This window comes from Daphnia pulicaria, chromosome 6, assembly GCF_021234035.1.
Source record: "Daphnia pulicaria isolate SC F1-1A chromosome 6, SC_F0-13Bv2, whole genome shotgun sequence".
NCBI lineage: Eukaryota > Metazoa > Arthropoda > Branchiopoda > Diplostraca > Daphniidae > Daphnia > Daphnia pulicaria.
The window spans coordinates 24,026,928-24,043,695 of record NC_060918.1 but is presented as its reverse complement, the minus strand read 5'-3'; the positions used below and the strand labels follow the sequence as shown (position 1 = coordinate 24,043,695).

Below are 16,768 nucleotides of genomic sequence, written 5' to 3'. Positions count from 1 at the left end.
ATAGATAATCCGGCCGGAATTTGGTTTCTACCTCTCGACGTGATGGGCCGATTCTCTGGTAAATTCACTTCGATTTTCTGGTATTTGTCCATCGTCATTTTCAGTCGCTCCGACACGGCCCCTTAATTTTTTAAAAAGTTTAATTATTTCTGGCTTTTAATTAAGTATTTTTGAAAAAATGTTTGACTCTATACCTGCCGAAGTGAAGGCAATTAGGGCCGCCGACAGAATCAAAATCAAGAATCGCATACTGTCGACTGTGTCGTCGTCGTCGTGGGAAAGACGCGGAAGTTGAGGATGTCACCGGGTCAACAAATTCAATTCAATGAACCGAAACCAAATACGAAAAAAAGAAATAATAAGGTCATCATCACGCCACCCCAATAACAGGCTAATATAGTAAAATAAGAAAGGTCAAAAAAAGAATTGAAACTCACCAGTATACACGGTATAGAGCAGCAACAAATAAAAATAATTCAAATTGGGAGGAAACAATAATTGTGAACAGCTACGACGGAGCTGTTTGAGCGTCAGAGGCTGGACAGAGACTGAGCCGAGACGGGACTGAGCATTGGCCTTTCTTATTTTCCTTGTCTTTTTTTCTTATTCTCTCTTCGTTCACCGAGAGAACAATACTTTTCTATCTCTTCTCCTGTGAGTTGGAGATATCCCAAGGAAAACTAGGTTTCCCCCCCTCCCTTCTACAGCACACACTATCCACCTGTATTATTTCTCTCTGTGTAGAGAGAAAGAAAGAAAAAGAGAAAATGGCAGGTGCTGGTGCTGCCATGGGAGAAAGAAAAGAGCCTTTTCCCTGGATTTTGATTTGAGACCCTCAGGCTTTTTTCCTCCTCCATCCAGGGTCCCTTTTATTTCATTTGATTTTATAATCGCAATAAGATAAACACACAAAAGCAGCAGTAGATATAGGACAGTGTGCTCACACATCTTCAGCTCAATTTCAAAATGCCGAATGGTCCGACGTTTCTTTAATCATTTTCTCCTTTTTTAAATTTTGACGAGTTTTTAATGAAGAGCATATACTACTTATACAGCAGAGAAAATTCATTTAACTTCTTTTTTGTGTTTCGAGACAGGAAAGCGGACCGCTTGACGTTAGACAGGTGAAAATCACTTAAAAGACATGGTCTTTTCTCCTATATTTGAGAGTTGTAGTGGTGCGGATACGGTGTATGTGTGCTGGCCTACTTCTATTACCAGCACCATTTAACGGATGTGTCTTTCGTTTCGTTTAGGCTGGAAAAAGTTAGAACCCAACTTATATTAGCGCGGTGAAATTGGCACGGCTCGCAGAGAAAGTCTTGCCCAGAGAATACAACTTCTTTCCATATACGTAATAATCACATAATAAGAAGAAGAATAAGAGTATCACCCGGCGCATCGTCCTCGGTTTAAACATGTAGTTATGACGATGCGTTTGACCTACATTGGGCACAGCACAGCCGGAAACAATGGGACCTATTGGTCAAGTCCACAGAGGGGAAACACTCGGAATGAGACACCGATTGTTTCAATTTTTATCTTTTTCCATCATTGAATTTATAAAACAAACACGTCATCGAGGCTCACACAATATAATTGGGGATTTTCATTTGAATAACTGGGACGTGAGATTTTTAAATTCGTAGAAATTGAAAGAAAAATAAAGAAACCCTTTTGAAAATGAATTCAACTCTTATTAATACTCAATTAGGAAATTACTATATTCATTAGATTAAATTCCTTTTTTTTTCTTTTCCCAATTATACTATAGGTGGATACAACCGGTTATAAAATATGACGTGAGATAAAAAGGCACGAAAGCCGATTCATTCGTCTGGCGAGAGATAATGAATTTAAAGAGAAAACGAATGGCATTACCATTTCTAATCAGATATGATTTTCACACCTGTGCTGGTGCTGGATGACTCGGATTGATAATACAAAGTCCCGTTTATTTTGCCGCAGCGACGATATACAAATTTGAATTTAGATATAACAAATGCAATAACAAGAAATAATTAAAATAAATAAAAGATTTTCAGGAATTTCAGAAAACGTCTCTGGAATGTTTGAAACCTGTTGAAAACCAAGTTCTGACCGCTGATGGGGGTGACGACATGGACAATGCTGATGGGCGGTTGTTGGGTTGTTGTTGTTGACGCAACAACAACATCAGACAAGGGGCTGCTGCTGCTGGACTCTGCTGTTAAAGTGGTTGTTATCTCCGTCGTGCTGGACGTCAACGGGTCATCAGTTGATGAAGTGGTTGAGATTAGTTCGTCATTATCCGTCGTGCTGGCCATTACCAAAGGTGTGGAGGTCGTCGTCAGGTAAAACGGGTCAGTGGATTGGTCGGTTGTTGACCAGGTGCTGCTCATCTCTTCTTCTGGTTCAATTGTCGACTCTGATGGGACGCTGGTGGTGGTGGTGGCGGGATATTCAAATTCGCTGGAAATTGTGCTGATGGAAACGATTGGCTGATTCGTTTCGTTCACGACTTGAGGTGGCTGGAATATGGCAATCGCTGATTTCTGGTGAATTTTGGGCGAATGAAGATCGGAGGGCGATTTCAAATGGAGCCACTGGATGCCACCGGAGTAATTGTTATCGGATGAGACAACTGGATGATCCAGTTTGGGTCGGCTGGTGGTGGTGGTTGGGGCTGGAGTAGTAGTGCTCGTTACTGGCAATTTGACACGGTTGACGGTCACTCTGGGTCCTTCTCCGGCCAGGTAATCTTCCATGACTCGATTCATCCAGCGCCGATTCAATCTGGCGTTCTCCTTGTTGACAGTCGTCGTTCGGGCATACGACCATTCTTCCTCTGCACATTCGCCTGTTAATTATATCCAATTCAATTCATTATTGGCAATTATGTTATTCAAATCTTTTTAAAAATTATATGGTCCAATATTATACCTTGGAGGGTAAACGAAAGACCTTCAGAGAATCCGTCGTTGATGCCCAAATTCTTCATCGTGACAACTGTGACCTCATTTTCCGGCTGGTAGGCGTCGACGTACCAATGGAAGGACGGAACATCGCCAACATGTCCGCAAATTCTTGTAATTATATAACAATCGTTTCTTTAATATCAATAACATAATTGCGTGACCTACTAAAATTAAATAGAAATATACCTGGCGCCCCTCATGTTGGGTGAAACCGTGTAATATCCTTTGCTGCATCCGTCCACATCCGGCAATCGACTCCGTCCGTCCACTCGCATCGTCAGTCGAGCCCGACGACAGCCGTCGTGTTGCACCTTTAAACAAAAACATGTAATCATCTCACCGTGACGATTCTTACTAATACTGAATTCTTACCGTGAAATTCCAAACGCAGAGCATCGGGTAATCGCGTCTCGACGGGAAATGAGTCGATTTGTACGGCAAAAGTCGTTCAAACGACAGGGGGATATTCACGGAGCCTCCGCAGGTGTCTGATTTCAATACAAAATCAATTTCATCATCAGTTCTAATTGAATTTAATGATTAAACCAACTAACAAGAGCTATACTTGAATGTGCTACTTTTTAAAAGAGCATCTGTTATCAGATAGTATCCTAAATTGATTATTATTATTTACCAGAAACATAAGGGACCCTCCTAACGGGGCGGCTATTGGCGGTCAACGGGCCGACTGAAGTGGCGACGAGTGCTGTAATAATAGTATTATTATAGTTCCCGTGTCCTATTATTATTTTCAGACTCTCCTCTGTGTGTGTTTGTGTGTAATAAATACCTTCTGGTATGTTGCTGCCAGTTAGCGGCGTTCCTACTGACGTCATCGGGCTATTTCCAATCAACGGTAATCGACCATTATCTTGCCTGTAGTAACCTGATCAACAAATATAAAGAGGAATTCAAAATCAAAATCAAAACTATGCAATTTGCCAAGTGTTTACCTGCCGATAAGGACAAGACAGTTGCCAAATGAAATAGCCACAAGAGGAGAAATGATTTAACCATTTTGTTTATCTGCAATGTAGTTGAAAACAAATGAAATATAACATCGACAATTGTCAATAATAAAACGATAGAGATTTGATTTCGCACCTTTCCATTTGGGATTCCAGGACGCGATTGAGAGTTGCATGACATATTACACTGTGCACTAAAATGAAAATCACCAACAGATAATCGATAGATTTTATCGTCAGAGACGAATTTGTCGAAATGTTTCAGAGACAAAAGTCGAACGGACACTGGACAAATGTCACGAATGGAATGGGACCTATTCTTCCTCTTTCCCCACACTCTCTACATATTGACAATAAGCTACAACATTCACAGCTGATTGCACCCAGCACACGTGCTGATGATGCAAATAGAAACTAGGTTTGTCTTGTTCTCGTCTTTGCTTCGTTAAATTCATTCCCATTCACCTTAAAACGGCTAAACGGGATCTTTCTCTCCACCAAAAAATGGAAATGGACATAGGAGGCATTTGGTGAATTTCTAAACACTCGAATTCAGTGGCCACATAAATTGACAGACGATTTCTTCCCGGTTCGTTTGGTTGTTTACGCGAAAACTGGAGCGTCTGAAAACACGCGGGAGGTAGTAACATTTACATTTTGAAAATGGACGCGAACAAAGGATTTTATATGCTCATTTTTTTTCAATTATTTCGTTGAGAATATTATTTGCAATTTGCATTTTGCATTTTGTTGTCAGTAAATTTTGGTTCGTTTCTTAATTTTGCGCTCGACAATTTTTTAAATTTGGCAATAGTGCATCTCGTAAATATAATGCCAACCGATTTTTCGAGCCCAGAGGGCAAAGGACGACAGAGAATAATAATTCTAAACTTTTTTCGTTGACTGTTTTGGGTGCCATTTTGTATTTTGAGGTCTTTCAGTTAGTCGATTTAGTTATTAACTATTTTCTTTAATATGCCTCAGCCGAAATGGTATGGAAAATCTCTTTCGGCATTGTGCATGGAAAATATCGCCGATAACATGGAGAAATGGACGGCATTGCGTAGCTCGGAGGATGTTTCCTGTTATTTTTTTCATCTGCGTGAGTGTCTATATAAAATAGTTGGTATTATCTATTACTACTGTTATTTTATTATGCCATTTTGACTACACACAGCTTCACATTGTCTGGAGTACATGACTGAATGTCGCTTGGAAAACTACTCGATAACAGAGGACATGTTTGATTTACTTTTAAGCCAACACGTGAAAGTTCTGGATTTATCACAACTGGGCACTGGACATGATGCCAACAGAAATCTTCGCATCCTTCGTCTGGCATCTGACAGATGTTTGGTATATAGACCAATAGTTAATTCTGCATTATAATAGTAGTAAATTTATGTGTAACTCTTTGCAATTACAGCAACTCACTACACTGAAGATTCATGATGGCTGGGGTTCTTTTTTCAATGGAAATAGAAATTTTGAAGTAGAAGAGGCTTTTGCTTCTATTTTTCAGCGATTTGAACACTTGCAAATTCTTGATTTATCTTCCACAATTTATGGTGCATGTTGCATGCTCAAACTTGGATCAACTTGTAAACCAAAAATAAAGTAGGTTCTACTCTACTTTAAGCAAATAAATTGATTGTACATTTTATATTTTTTTCCCCTAGGGAGTTGCTAGTTGATTACTGCCCTGGTGTGACTGATTCTGTAGTTGAAGTTTTTTGTAACGGTCAAAGTTCCCTTCACAAATTATCAGTTAGGAGAACGGAAGTGACTCTTATCGGAATTAGATTTGCTATCGAACACTTGCCAGAGCTGAAAGAGTTATATTGCGAAAATAAGTTTGATATCCTCAATGTTTTTCGTGGAATTCGTAATGACAACAGAGAATCAAAAAGATATTCCTTGGCCAAGTTGATTATGCTGAATAGCATGTGGAATGTGCCAGACAAAGTCCCCTATGAAAAAGGCAGCGTTTCATTGATGGTTGACATGTGTCCGTCGCTCGTCGATCTTTTCATACATGTAGACGACGTAGGATTTACGAATGAGGAGTTATTAGGTGAGAAAAATCTGAAGTAATAGTATTCATGGGAAATTAAAAATGCATTTTTATTTCAGGTTTTCGACAACTTCAAAAACTAAAAAATATCGAAATTGATCAGGGGTCGTCAGTCTCTATTCGTGGCGGAGTAATTCCTCTTCTACAAGTTCGTGGCCTTACACTTGAAACGTTATCTTTATTGATGGAAGTAACGAGTGAAGAAGTCTACCTCATCATCGAGAGCTGCCCGAACATTCGCCATTTGGGACTTGTAATAAAAAGTACCGGTCAGGATACTCCTGAACCTGTGGTAGATGATGGCGGCCACTCTTCTCATTGTTCCCCAAAGGAAGTAATTCCGTTAAGGATGCTGGAAGACATCTTTCTGTCTTCTTATTATTCTCCATTCCCTATTTCACGCAAATTGTTGCTATTGCTTTTGTCTTCCCCTGCTCTTACAGCGGTTTCCATATATAATAGTTTCACGCTTGATGACCAGATCATTGAGGAAGCTTGCGCTAAAAACAGTTTCAAGTATTTGACCAAGTTAAACCTTTACGGTTGTTCTAATGTGAGCCAGAAAGGCATCGATTTTTTTCTGAACGAAACGAATCCTTTAGACGACATTTCTGTAGAATACTGTGGAAATGTGAACTGTGATCGTTTTAAAATGATGCTAGAAGGGAAGCACTGGAATGTCAAGTGGAATGTTGAAGATTAAGAGGTGATTGCAGTAAGAAAATGCTATCCAATGTTTGTTTTTTTTAACTTTCGTCGTTTTTCCTGCCCAAACACTTATTTCCTTATGTTTATACTGTATGCTTTCATAAAATCCTCACCTGGAATTCTCATAAGATTCTTTATCTGGTGTACACGAGTCAAGATTAAATAGTCAAGGAATTCAATATGTGTCTTGTTTCATTTTACAATTGAACTTCATTCCACACCTTTTTACAATTGGGTGTAAATTTAAATAAACTTAAAAAATCCTACACTAAATTTATTCAATTAGGACATGATTTGCAATAACTTGTAAGTTCGCTTTAATTTTAAGTTGAAGTCATTTGGATATTAAACTAAATTTCTCTTTTTTCTAAGTGATGTTAAAAATATTTGCATCATTTTCAACGGGTGATCCTACTACTTTAATTTAATCGCTTTAACTGTGAGACTGGACACCAGAAGGAATGGATGTGTTCATTATTATTTTTTTTTATTATTTGCTGATATATTTGCAATTTACTTTTTTTCTTTGTTGTGAGAAATTAAGTTCGTTTTCGTTTGTTAATTTTATCAACTCATGCAGTCACGCGAGTTATGAAAGAAATCTGGCAATGGTGCATTGCGTTCAATGCAATTATTCTGTTCGCGCCTTTTGTCAGAGTCAGACAGAAGAAGGGACTAGGGAGAGAAAACTGCGAAATATTTAGAAAATTCTTTAGTGTGATCGTTGTCGTTGATGTTCGTCGTGTACGTGTCGTAGTTTTCACTGAACGTGTTCTCTTAACAATTATCTTCAACAATCAACATGCCTCAGCCGAAATGGTACCACAAATCTCTGGCAGAATTGTGTATGGACAGTATCGTCGATAACATGGAGAAATGGACGGCATTGCGTAGTTCAGTGCACGTTTCCAGCCTCTTTTACCTTCTGCGTGAGTGTCTTTTCCTTGGAATAATTGGGTACTTTTATTTGATTATGCCATTTTGACTAATCACAGCTTCACATTGTCTGGAGTACATGACTCTTGAACGGGTCAAAAGAAACCCCTGGGATAATGAATTGCAAATGTTTGAATTGCTACTGAACCCACACTTGGAAATTCTGGATTTATCGAAAAGTTATATGCATATCACTGACAGTCTTCGAATCGTGCGTTTAGCATCGGTCAGATGTTCGGTAAAAATTAATTCGTCATTTTTATATAGAAGGTAATTAATGAACAACTTTTTCAATTACAGCAACTCACTACACTAAAGATGAGTTTATACAATAGGCCTAAATTGCCATCGAATCAAGTAGAAGATACTTTTACTCCCATGTTGCAGCTTTTCGAACACCTGCAGATCCTTGATTTATCTGGCACAATTTACGGTGCTAGTTGCATGATCAATCTTGGATTAACTGATAAACCAAAACTAAGGTAGGGTCTACTTTAACGAAGTAAATCAACTTTCTTAATGTCCACTTAATTTTTTTTTTCAAGGGAATTGCAAGTTAATTCGTGCCCTGGCGTGACTGATTCTGCAATGCAAGTTTTCTGCAACGGTCAAAGTTCCCTTCACAAATTATCAGTTGATGAAACGGCAGTGACTCATATCGGAATTCGATTTGCTATCGAACATTTACCAGAGCTGAAAGAATTAGATTGCGACAATGAGTCTTACATCCTCAAAGCTTTTCGTAGAATTCGTAATGACACAAGAGAATCAAAAAATTATTCCTTGACCAAGTTGTCTCTGTCAATGCCATACCCGAACCCCTATAAGAAAGGCACCGTTTCCTTGATGGTTGACATGTGCCCGACACTTGTCGATCTTTTCATAAATGTATACGATGAAGAATTTACTAATGAGGAGTTCTTAGGTGAGAAAAATCTGAAGTAATAGTATTCATGGGAAATTAAAAATGCATTTTTATTTCAGGTTTTCGAGAACTTAAACTTTTAAAAAGTCTCGAAATTTCCTTCATAACGTCAGTCTCTATTCGTGGCGGAGTAATTCCTCTTCTACAAGCTCGTGGCCATACACTTGAAGAGTTAAATATATCGATGGAAGTAACGAGTGAAGAAGTCGATCTGATCATCGAGAGCTGCCCGAACATTCGCCATTTGCGACTTGTTATAAAAAGTACCGGTCAGGATACTCCTGAACCTGTGGTAGATGACCGCGTCCACTCTTCTCATTGTTTTCCAAAGGAAGTATTTCCGTTAAGGATGCTGGAAGAAATCTCTTTGTCTTCTCATTTTTCACGATTCGCTATTTCACGCAAACTCTTACTTTTGCTTTTATCTTCCCCTACTCTTACAAAGATTTCCATATATAATAGTTTCATGCTTGATGACCAGATCATTGAGGAAGCTTGCGCTAGAAATAGTTTCAAGTATTTGACCAAGTTATGGTTGTTCGGTTGTTCTAATGTGAGCCAGAAAGGCATCGATTTCTTCCTGAACGAAGCGAATCCTTTGGACGTAATTTTTTGAGAAGACTGTGGAAATGTGAACCTTCAGCATATGAAAACCATGGCTCAAGAGAAGCATTGGAATTCGGTAAAAATAACTGATGAAGATTAGAGGTGATCGCAGTGAGATGGGCGGAAAGAAATGCGATCCAATATTTCTTTTAAAAGTTTCGTTTCTTGCGTTCGAACACTTTTTCTTTATATGTTTATATGCTTTAAAAAGAAAAAAGAATATTGTTTTTGTCAAAATTCTTTTTATCTGTGGTAATCAAGAAATATTAAAGAAATTCAATAACATCTATGTTTTCATACTTTATTCCACAAATTTTCATAGGTTTCAATTCAGGGGATGGCTACACTCATTCCGATAAGCTAAACATATCTTATTTTGTTTTTCAATATTATTTAGGACATGATTTTCATTAATTTGTTGTAAGTTCGCTTAAATGTCTGTTGTAATTTGGTCAAACTAGATTTCTCTTCCTTCAAGCTGATGTTAGAAATATTGGCGTCGTTCTCAGGTGATCCAACTTTGACAGGTCGACTGGGCTCTGTTGGTGCTGGACTGGTGAAGATATTCGTTGCTACTGGTGTTTCGTTTGATGCTGGAAAGGTAGGAAAAGAATTTAACTTATTATGATTCAAAATGGTCGTTTGTGGCTGTGTCGAATATCTGATGAGGTTAGAAGTAACTTCAGGAGTAGTTGGTGGTTCGGTTGTTGGCAGATCGGTCGTCATTGGCCTGCCAGTTGTTGTAATATATTTAGCTGTTGTCCTAGGTAGTAGAGACGTGTTTGCAGTGTTAAGTTTTTCCCTGTTTATGATATTGCGGTTTGGGTCTTTTGAATAGTAATGTTGATTGTAGGGAGATGTTGACTTTAATGGCGAAAACGTAGAATTTTTACGAAGGTAAGCAGATTTCAGAGCCAGCCACGGATTTTTAGTCGTCATTTCTGGGACTTGTTTCACATTATCGGCTTGGTTATTATGTGGGTAAACTTCAAACGATGATGATGAATAATGGTCGTCTGTTTGCTCAGGAGATTTCAGAATAACCCATGGAATGTCTTGATAGTCGTTGAAATAAGTTGTGGGTGGGCGAACGGTTGTCGATGATGGCCACTGATTTGTTTTTTCTGTTGACGAAGGGAAATAGGTGACTGAATCCGACGAATATGATGGATGGCTGGATTCTGGGGGTTCCGAGATGAGCCAAGGTTCGTCGTTTTCAGGATTGTTGTCATTAAAAACAGCTGGTTGTTTAGTTGGTGCTGTGCTAGTTGAAGTAGTTTTCGGTACTTTTGTAACGGGAATTTGATGTTTGAGACCATGGCTGGGCTTGATGATTATTCTAGGCCCTTCTCCGGCTTCAAAATCTTCGATTTGTCGATTTATCCATCGTCGACTGAATCTGACGTTTTCCTTTCTGACTCCAATCATCTTGTCATTCACACATTCACCTGATTTTTTAAATATTTACTTTTGTATTGTTCACCCAATTTTGAAAGTTGTATTACCTTGAAGGGTAAATGACAAGCCCTCGGGGTTTCCGTCGCCGATTCCTGTATTATCCATAATAATGGTCACATCTTTTGGTTGGTGGTTGTCGACGTACCACTGGAAAGGCGGAACGTCACCAATGCGCCCACAAATTCTACATTTCGCAAGTACAGATTTAACGGGATTGTTATTAGATCAATTTCAGAGTGTACAGGCGGAATATTGGGCATACTTTGCTTCCTTCATGAATGGATAAACACGGTAAAATCCTCCAGTGCATCCGACCACATCCGGCAATCGACTGCGACCGTCCACTCTCAACGTGATTCGTGCCAGACTGCAATTCGAACTCGGTACCTGGTTACCATTTCAGATTTCTGTTTAATGCGCCAATTACCGTAACGTTTTATTGAGTTGTATAATACCTTGACAATCCAGCGGCAAACTAAAGGATAAGCGCGTTCTTCCGGAAATTGTGACGATTCGAACGGTGTGAGTCGATCAAAGGACAAGGGGACATTGACGGTACCTCCGCAGGTATCTATTACGTTATTTTCGTGATTTATTAAAAAATTGAATAACTTCAGTCAATAGTTTTATACCTGCAGAATTTCGATCCCAACTGTCAGCGGGTGGATTGGTGGTTGTTTGGCCAACTAAATGGCGGCTATCCGTGTCCGGAAGAAAATCAGATGTTGCTGGATGGATGAGATTTTGTGACAATCGCAGAATAGTTTGTGGTAGATTGTCATTCATCTCAGTGTACTCTGGATCGAATTCGGTTATGGACGATTGACTTTCCGTCTCAATCGACTTGCTTCTCAAAAAAGGTGTTTTTCCTAATATAATACGAGATTTGATTGTCACTAATAAAATTAAATAATTGTCAGTTTTAGTTCTGTGATACCTGCCGAAGTGAACGGCACGACAAGAATGCAATGGATGAAAAACACAACGAAAACTTGTTGGCGCATATCGACTACCTGCACAGGTGAAATTTAAAATTAAACGTCTAAATCTTTAACAGCAATTGTTTCAAGTAGATAAAACAATAAATCAAAATTTACCTTCCAGGTTGATCGTCTCATCCTTGGCGAATTGAACGATATTTAATGTGGCAAGTACGACGTGCCTAACCAGCGAAAAAGTGTACGTGAAAATTATGTGGTGTCCTAACTCTTCTTCTGGTTGATAGGCAATAATGAGACGCCCAGACAGTGGGTGCTTACTCAAATGCTTCAGACGTTGGACTGAGAGTTTGAAACTGTAGCAGTTATGGAATTAACTGGCAACAACAAGTCGTTTTCTCCAGCACTCTCACAAGAAACAACATAGTAAACTCATTTTACACCAGACTACACAATGAACACTGTGTTTATTATATCCCAGCATTCAACTATTTAATAAAAAGTTGCCCAGAGGTTTTTTATTTGCTCTTTTGAGCTCATCTGCATCGTATAAATTCTGTCCTCTTTAAGCAAATGAAACGAGCGAAACCACAGAATAAGAAATTTCTTCAACCGAAAAATCTCTTGTGATAATGTTTTCGTGAATTTCCGTGACACGCATTCCATGCAGATACTATTTCACGCTCGCTCGACTCACACGGGAATGCTGTATGGGTAAGTTTTAAAATATTTTACTTGCTCAAGGAAATTGTAACCGAATCTAAATTTCTTGTTTGTTTTGTTTTTAATATAAAGGAAAGAACAAGTTCTCACAAATCTGGCAAAACCGCACCTGGAAAAACCACGTCAATTATCTTTTCGCGCCTTTGAATAAGGGGAGAGGCCCATTCATCGTTCGTGCCCTCATGGTGTTAAGTTTCTTAATCAGTGAGATCAACTGTCAAGTTTGGTAACGATGTCGATGACTAAAACAAATGATTACACATGACATGAATAATAACATTCTGCCTGGTTTATTTTTAGTTGGTGCAATTTTGCATGGGCAGTGTCGTTGTTGGCATGCACGAATGAGTTGCCAAGCAAGTTGCCTACTTATTTCACTGTTACGTCTCATGGAGTCTTGTTATCCTCTATTCAGTAAGTCAATTTCATTTTATTCCTTATACTAGTGCACGTTATTCCCATGGAATGAGCGTTTTAGAAAGTTTTTGGTTACAGTTTAGGTCCCACCGATTTATTTATCAACCACAAAATGAGAGATAGATAGTAGCATAATATTTATTTAGGCCTGATAATTTATAACTGAGTAATTACTGCTGTCAATAAGCCATATGCTTATCAGACATGTATTATATTTCATTGCTGTTTCTGTTATTTCTTCTGGTTTATTTCCGCTTCCCTTTTGATTTCTTCCAATTGCGACGTGATGTCAGAAATGGCTTCGTCGATAATCACGTCATCGTTAATCACAATTGGCCGTACCCCGTTTGTGGCCGCCTTTGAATTACTGTTGGGTACATTAAGAACTGGACTTTTGGTCGTGGGTGGCACCTTAGTGCCTGATTTTCGGGTCGTAGTTGATTGTCGTTTAGTTTCTTGACGAACGGTGGGGGAAGTAGGGCGGACTGTAGAAACACGAGTGGACGAAGGAACAGCAGATTTAGTTGCTGGTTTCTTGGCTGCAGTGCTGGGACGAACGGTGGTCGATGACAAACGAGTCGCTGTTGTTGACTGAACTGAACCAGTTTTGTTAGACGGGCGTCGAGTCGTCGATGTTGGCTTGTTTGTCGATGGACTAGTCGAAGAGCGATGGGTGGTGGGTGGACGGACCGTAGTCAACGGCTTAGCTGAAGTAGATGGGGTCGTTGATGCCTTTAATTGGGAATGATTTTCACTAGCGGGAGATTTTAGAATGACCCATGGAATAGGGGAAGTAACGTGCGGGGTGACGTTGGGAATCTTTGGAAGATTATTCACAGGACTTGTTGACGAATGAATCGCTGCTGGAGCTACAATCTTATTGCTAACGACATTTGGAACTACGTAACTTGACGAAGAAGATACCTTCGTGTCGGACAGCGGCTTCAGCATGACCCAGGGAATGTCTGATTGATCTTCTAAATGGTTAGACGTCGTTTTATTGATGTTTTGAGTGTTTGGCAGGATCGAGCTTATGGTCGTGGAACCAAAGATCCCAGGTGTGATTAATCTCGGCCCATCTCCTTTAACAGATTCTTCCCTCAATCGATTTACCCATCGAGTAGTGGACCAATAATTTTCAATATCGACGTCAATCTTCTTGATATCCGGCCTGATTTGAATACATTCGCCTAAAATTCACCATAGATAAACAGAATCAGGTATACAACATTCAATTGATTTATCTAGTAATTAGCTTTAAATGTCATTTTACTTTGAAGGCTGAAAGACAGACCCTCGGAACGGCCGTCATTCAATCCAATGTTTTCCATGACGATGGAAACATCTTCCAACTTTTGGTCGTCCACGTACCACTGGAAGGGCGGAACTGTTCCGATCCGGCCGCAAAGTCTTGACACAAAACAATGATGATAATCAAAGGAAATATAATTTTACAAAGACTAATCAAGTACTTTGCTTCCTTCATTATAGGTGACACGGTGTAGTATCCCTTTGTACAGCCATCCACATCGGCCAATCGACTCCGGACATCCACTCTCATTGTGACTCGAGTACGACGGCATAGTGGACTCACCTGCGAATGTAATTGATTAAATTATTAAAGCCGTTATAAAAGTTTGATTTTTTACTTTGACATTCCAGATGCAGACGAGTGGATAATTCCGCCCAGTGAAGAAATGCGACGATTCGTGGAATGAGAGTCGATCGAATATCAAAGGGACATGGATTGTTCCTCCGCACGTATCTGTTTTTCAATTTTTTAAAATTATTTATTAACCCCTTTTTATATTGAAATGTAGACGAACCGTATTGGTCAAAAGTTATGGGTCGAGGTGTTGTTGCACGGGCAGTGACTGGATGAGCTGTTGGAAGTGACGGGCGTCGGGTGTTGGGACGTCGAGTTGGTCGAGGACGACGGGTAGGCGGTTGATTTAGGTTACTCTCAATATTATTTACTGAAGTGACGCTTGCCAATGTCGTAGGTGGCGGCAGTGTTCCAGGATTTTCCATCCAGGGAATAATATTGGCCAGTTCCACACCTGGAATGAAAACCCTTGGTCCTCCAGCGACTACCGAGTTTTTCCACAGCTGATGCAGCCACTGACTGTTGCTGGAATTCATTCCAGTGTCGTTGATAGTCACGTTTGATAAGTATGCCAAACATTCACCTATCAGTTTAATAAAAGTAATTTGTTTTTATTAGGAAAGTAAGATTTTTAAAAGGGTGCCAGTGCTGTACCTTGGAGGGTGAAAGACAGACCGGTGGATTTGTCTTCTTCAAGTCCCATATTCCGCATGGAAATGGTCACAGTTTCCGGCTGTTGGTCCTCGACGTGCCACTGGAGAGGAGGGACGTCTCCGATGCGACCACAGATTCTGTTGTATCCCATAATGAATCATTTTATTTTTAAGGTGAACTAAACTTAACTTTTGACTAATATTACTTGGCTTCTTTCATAAAGGGAGAAACGCGGATGTATCCATTGGCGCATTCCTTGTCATTGGGCAGTCGACTGCGTTCGTCAAGTCTCAAAACAATTCGACCGTGACGGCAATTCTTGCTCACCTGGAGTCGACCCATCATCACCATGAATTTCTAGGGCAAATGTGATTTTTCTACGTACCTTGACATTCCAAGTGCAGATTAATGGATACGTTCTCGCTATTGGGAAACTAGTCGACCGATAAGTTTCCTCGATGACTTTATTATTCTGATCGTCCGACAAAGGCACAAGGATATTGCCCCCGCAAGTATCTGCATGAATGATTGCATTGAATTTAATATGTTGAAAAATATGTTATGGCGTATTTCTTTACCGGCTTGATCCCAACTGTGAACGGGATCTTTAGTTTCTGCTGGACGCCTAGTTGTTCTTGATGGACGTCGGGTCGTAGTAGCCGGTCGTCTGACAACGGGTTTAACTGTTGTGCTTTTCTTTACAGCATTGGCCGGACGGTTGTTTTTACGGTAATAATCCTCGTCGTATCCGCTGCTGTTTAAGGATGTGGCCAAAGTTGTCTCTGCCAAGGTAATAGGCGGAATTGTTATGTAACTGCTGTTTTGCGATTTGTCTTTAGCCGAATCATCTAAATAATAAGTTAATGAATTAATGAACATGTTGTCATTTGAATTACAGGAAATGATTTATTTACCTGCCACGGTGACGGATAAAACGAGGCTGAACAACAAGACGAGATGGCGCATTTCGAGTATCAACTGAAATTCACCTTTCGCAATTCAACGCAACGAAAATGTAGGAAACTTGTTGAAGATGTTGATATGCTTCAGAGACTACAGTTGGAGAAACACTGACTGCTGGATGAGGAGCGGAAGGAAACAGTAAGGCGATGTCACACGTAACCGTGGGCTATAGTTTAACAGTCTTGTTATTAGAATGAAAACCAGCACGGCGCTGCTAGTTTCCAGGACGTTTTCTGTTCTACAATAACAACATAACTTACGCGCTTAATTTGTCACGTGGTGAAAGTCCTGCAAACGTCGTTCGACTAGCTTACTTCTTTTATGTGCGGCTGTGCCTCAGTCATTGTATATAAAGAGTGAGCTAGAAGAGGTTTGAAACGGCGTTAAAAATGTTCGTAACCTCAATTCCATTTAGTTTCTAGATCTCTAATTGCGCCCTCTTTTTTTAAACATCTTCACTTGTAAGAAAAAGGGATCCTGTAGTTGTAGGAAATAAGTTGATATCGCGACATCTGCGTTATAATATAAGGTAATCGGCAAACCAAACACAATGAAACATCTAGCACAATAAATATGTGGCTTATTCCTTCAAGCAAAATAGACGTGAAATGACTCTTTCAAAAAACATTTTCTTTGGAAAAACATGTAATGATCTTGTTGATAATTTCTTTGAAACAAATGGGCGTTTTCGCCGTAAAAGGCCGTAACTAGTAACAAATCAAGCATGCAAAAATTGCCAAACACATAATTAAAATCACTTGTTAGTTTAAACTTTATCATTATTTCAGATCACATAGTGTTAAAATGTAATCAAATTCTATTTTCTACTGCCACA

The 16,768-nt window shown here is 39.5% G+C and overlaps 5 protein-coding genes and 3 long non-coding RNA genes across 8 annotated transcripts; 4 read left to right on the top strand and 4 right to left on the bottom strand.

Moving 5' to 3' along the window:
* Positions 1-6: 6 nt before the first annotated feature.
* LOC124344023 lies at positions 7-601 on the bottom strand. Its single transcript, XR_006919504.1, has 3 exons — positions 438-601; positions 195-257; positions 7-121 (listed from the first exon to the last, which is right to left on the bottom strand). It is a non-coding gene; the product is annotated as an uncharacterized LOC124344023 (long non-coding RNA).
* Positions 602-1,934: 1,333 nt separating this feature from the next.
* On the bottom strand, positions 1,935-4,552 carry LOC124344005. Its single transcript, XM_046797396.1, has 9 exons — positions 4,391-4,552; positions 4,062-4,119; positions 3,911-3,983; positions 3,748-3,843; positions 3,592-3,663; positions 3,330-3,445; positions 3,144-3,268; positions 2,923-3,065; positions 1,935-2,839 (listed from the first exon to the last, which is right to left on the bottom strand). Exons 1-9 carry the CDS (start codon positions 4,450-4,452, stop codon positions 2,022-2,024), a joined length of 1,563 nt encoding a protein of 520 aa, XP_046653352.1. The 5' UTR covers positions 4,453-4,552; the 3' UTR covers positions 1,935-2,021.
* A 207-nt stretch (positions 4,553-4,759) lies between these two features.
* On the top strand, positions 4,760-6,890 carry LOC124344007. Its single transcript, XM_046797398.1, has 5 exons — positions 4,760-5,027; positions 5,103-5,281; positions 5,352-5,542; positions 5,605-5,999; positions 6,059-6,890. Exons 1-5 carry the CDS (start codon positions 4,901-4,903, stop codon positions 6,700-6,702), a joined length of 1,536 nt encoding a protein of 511 aa, XP_046653354.1. The 5' UTR covers positions 4,760-4,900; the 3' UTR covers positions 6,703-6,890.
* A 408-nt stretch (positions 6,891-7,298) lies between these two features.
* LOC124344011 lies at positions 7,299-9,459 on the top strand. Its single transcript, XM_046797404.1, has 5 exons — positions 7,299-7,636; positions 7,703-7,881; positions 7,944-8,125; positions 8,189-8,568; positions 8,628-9,459. The coding sequence occupies exons 1-5, from the start codon at positions 7,510-7,512 to the stop codon at positions 9,182-9,184; spliced, it is 1,425 nt and encodes a 474-aa protein (XP_046653360.1). The 5' UTR covers positions 7,299-7,509; the 3' UTR covers positions 9,185-9,459.
* A 3-nt stretch (positions 9,460-9,462) lies between these two features.
* LOC124344004 lies at positions 9,463-11,835 on the bottom strand. The gene is made up of 7 exons (XM_046797395.1): positions 11,730-11,835; positions 11,570-11,645; positions 11,265-11,501; positions 11,088-11,203; positions 10,895-11,019; positions 10,680-10,816; positions 9,463-10,622 (listed from the first exon to the last, which is right to left on the bottom strand). The coding sequence occupies exons 1-7, from the start codon at positions 11,748-11,750 to the stop codon at positions 9,568-9,570; spliced, it is 1,767 nt and encodes a 588-aa protein (XP_046653351.1). The 5' UTR covers positions 11,751-11,835; the 3' UTR covers positions 9,463-9,567.
* On the top strand, positions 9,689-14,082 carry LOC124344026. The gene is made up of 3 exons (XR_006919508.1): positions 9,689-9,775; positions 13,802-13,930; positions 13,991-14,082. It is a non-coding gene; the product is annotated as an uncharacterized LOC124344026 (long non-coding RNA).
* On the bottom strand, positions 12,831-16,027 carry LOC124344001. The gene is made up of 10 exons (XM_046797392.1): positions 15,885-16,027; positions 15,549-15,818; positions 15,356-15,486; positions 15,176-15,297; positions 14,971-15,107; positions 14,537-14,899; positions 14,360-14,475; positions 14,183-14,304; positions 13,984-14,120; positions 12,831-13,900 (listed from the first exon to the last, which is right to left on the bottom strand). Exons 1-10 carry the CDS (start codon positions 15,934-15,936, stop codon positions 12,942-12,944), a joined length of 2,409 nt encoding a protein of 802 aa, XP_046653348.1. The 5' UTR covers positions 15,937-16,027; the 3' UTR covers positions 12,831-12,941.
* On the top strand, positions 14,563-16,215 carry LOC124344024. The gene is made up of 6 exons (XR_006919505.1): positions 14,563-14,649; positions 14,714-14,882; positions 14,935-15,143; positions 15,675-15,760; positions 15,869-16,071; positions 16,126-16,215. It is a non-coding gene; the product is annotated as an uncharacterized LOC124344024 (long non-coding RNA).
* The last annotated feature ends 553 nt before the right edge of the window (positions 16,216-16,768 follow it).

Bases quoted from the DNA above. Each gene is read 5' to 3' on its own strand.
- LOC124344005 (XM_046797396.1), bottom strand. From the start codon at position 4,452: ATGCCTCCTATGTCCATTTCCATTTTTTGGTGGAGAGAAAGATCCCGT. The intron at 3,066-3,143 runs GTATATTTCTAT...TATAATTACAAG, and splicing joins CCCAACATGAGGGGCGCCAG to AATTTGCGGACATGTTGGCG. The intron at 2,840-2,922 runs GTATAATATTGG...TATAATTAACAG, and splicing joins TCTTTCGTTTACCCTCCAAG to GCGAATGTGCAGAGGAAGAA.
- LOC124344007 (XM_046797398.1), top strand. From the start codon at position 4,901: ATGCCTCAGCCGAAATGGTATGGAAAATCTCTTTCGGCATTGTGCATG. The intron at 5,282-5,351 runs GTATATAGACCA...TTGCAATTACAG, and splicing joins TGGCATCTGACAGATGTTTG to CAACTCACTACACTGAAGAT. The intron at 5,543-5,604 runs GTAGGTTCTACT...TTTTTCCCCTAG, and splicing joins ACTTGTAAACCAAAAATAAA to GGAGTTGCTAGTTGATTACT.
- LOC124344001 (XM_046797392.1), bottom strand. From the start codon at position 15,936: ATGCGCCATCTCGTCTTGTTGTTCAGCCTCGTTTTATCCGTCACCGTG. The intron at 15,819-15,884 runs GTAAATAAATCA...CTTATTATTTAG, and splicing joins TTTATCCGTCACCGTGGCAG to ATGATTCGGCTAAAGACAAA. The intron at 14,476-14,536 runs GTTCGTCTACAT...ATTGAAAAACAG, and splicing joins CATAACTTTTGACCAATACG to ATACGTGCGGAGGAACAATC.
- LOC124344011 (XM_046797404.1), top strand. From the start codon at position 7,510: ATGCCTCAGCCGAAATGGTACCACAAATCTCTGGCAGAATTGTGTATG. The intron at 7,882-7,943 runs GTAAAAATTAAT...TTTCAATTACAG, and splicing joins TAGCATCGGTCAGATGTTCG to CAACTCACTACACTAAAGAT. The intron at 8,126-8,188 runs GTAGGGTCTACT...TTTTTTTTCAAG, and splicing joins ACTGATAAACCAAAACTAAG to GGAATTGCAAGTTAATTCGT.
- LOC124344004 (XM_046797395.1), bottom strand. From the start codon at position 11,750: ATGAGACGATCAACCTGGAAG. The intron at 11,646-11,729 runs GTAAATTTTGAT...TCACCTGTGCAG, and splicing joins TGAGACGATCAACCTGGAAG to GTAGTCGATATGCGCCAACA. The intron at 10,817-10,894 runs GTATGCCCAATA...TGCGAAATGTAG, and splicing joins CCATTCATGAAGGAAGCAAA to AATTTGTGGGCGCATTGGTG.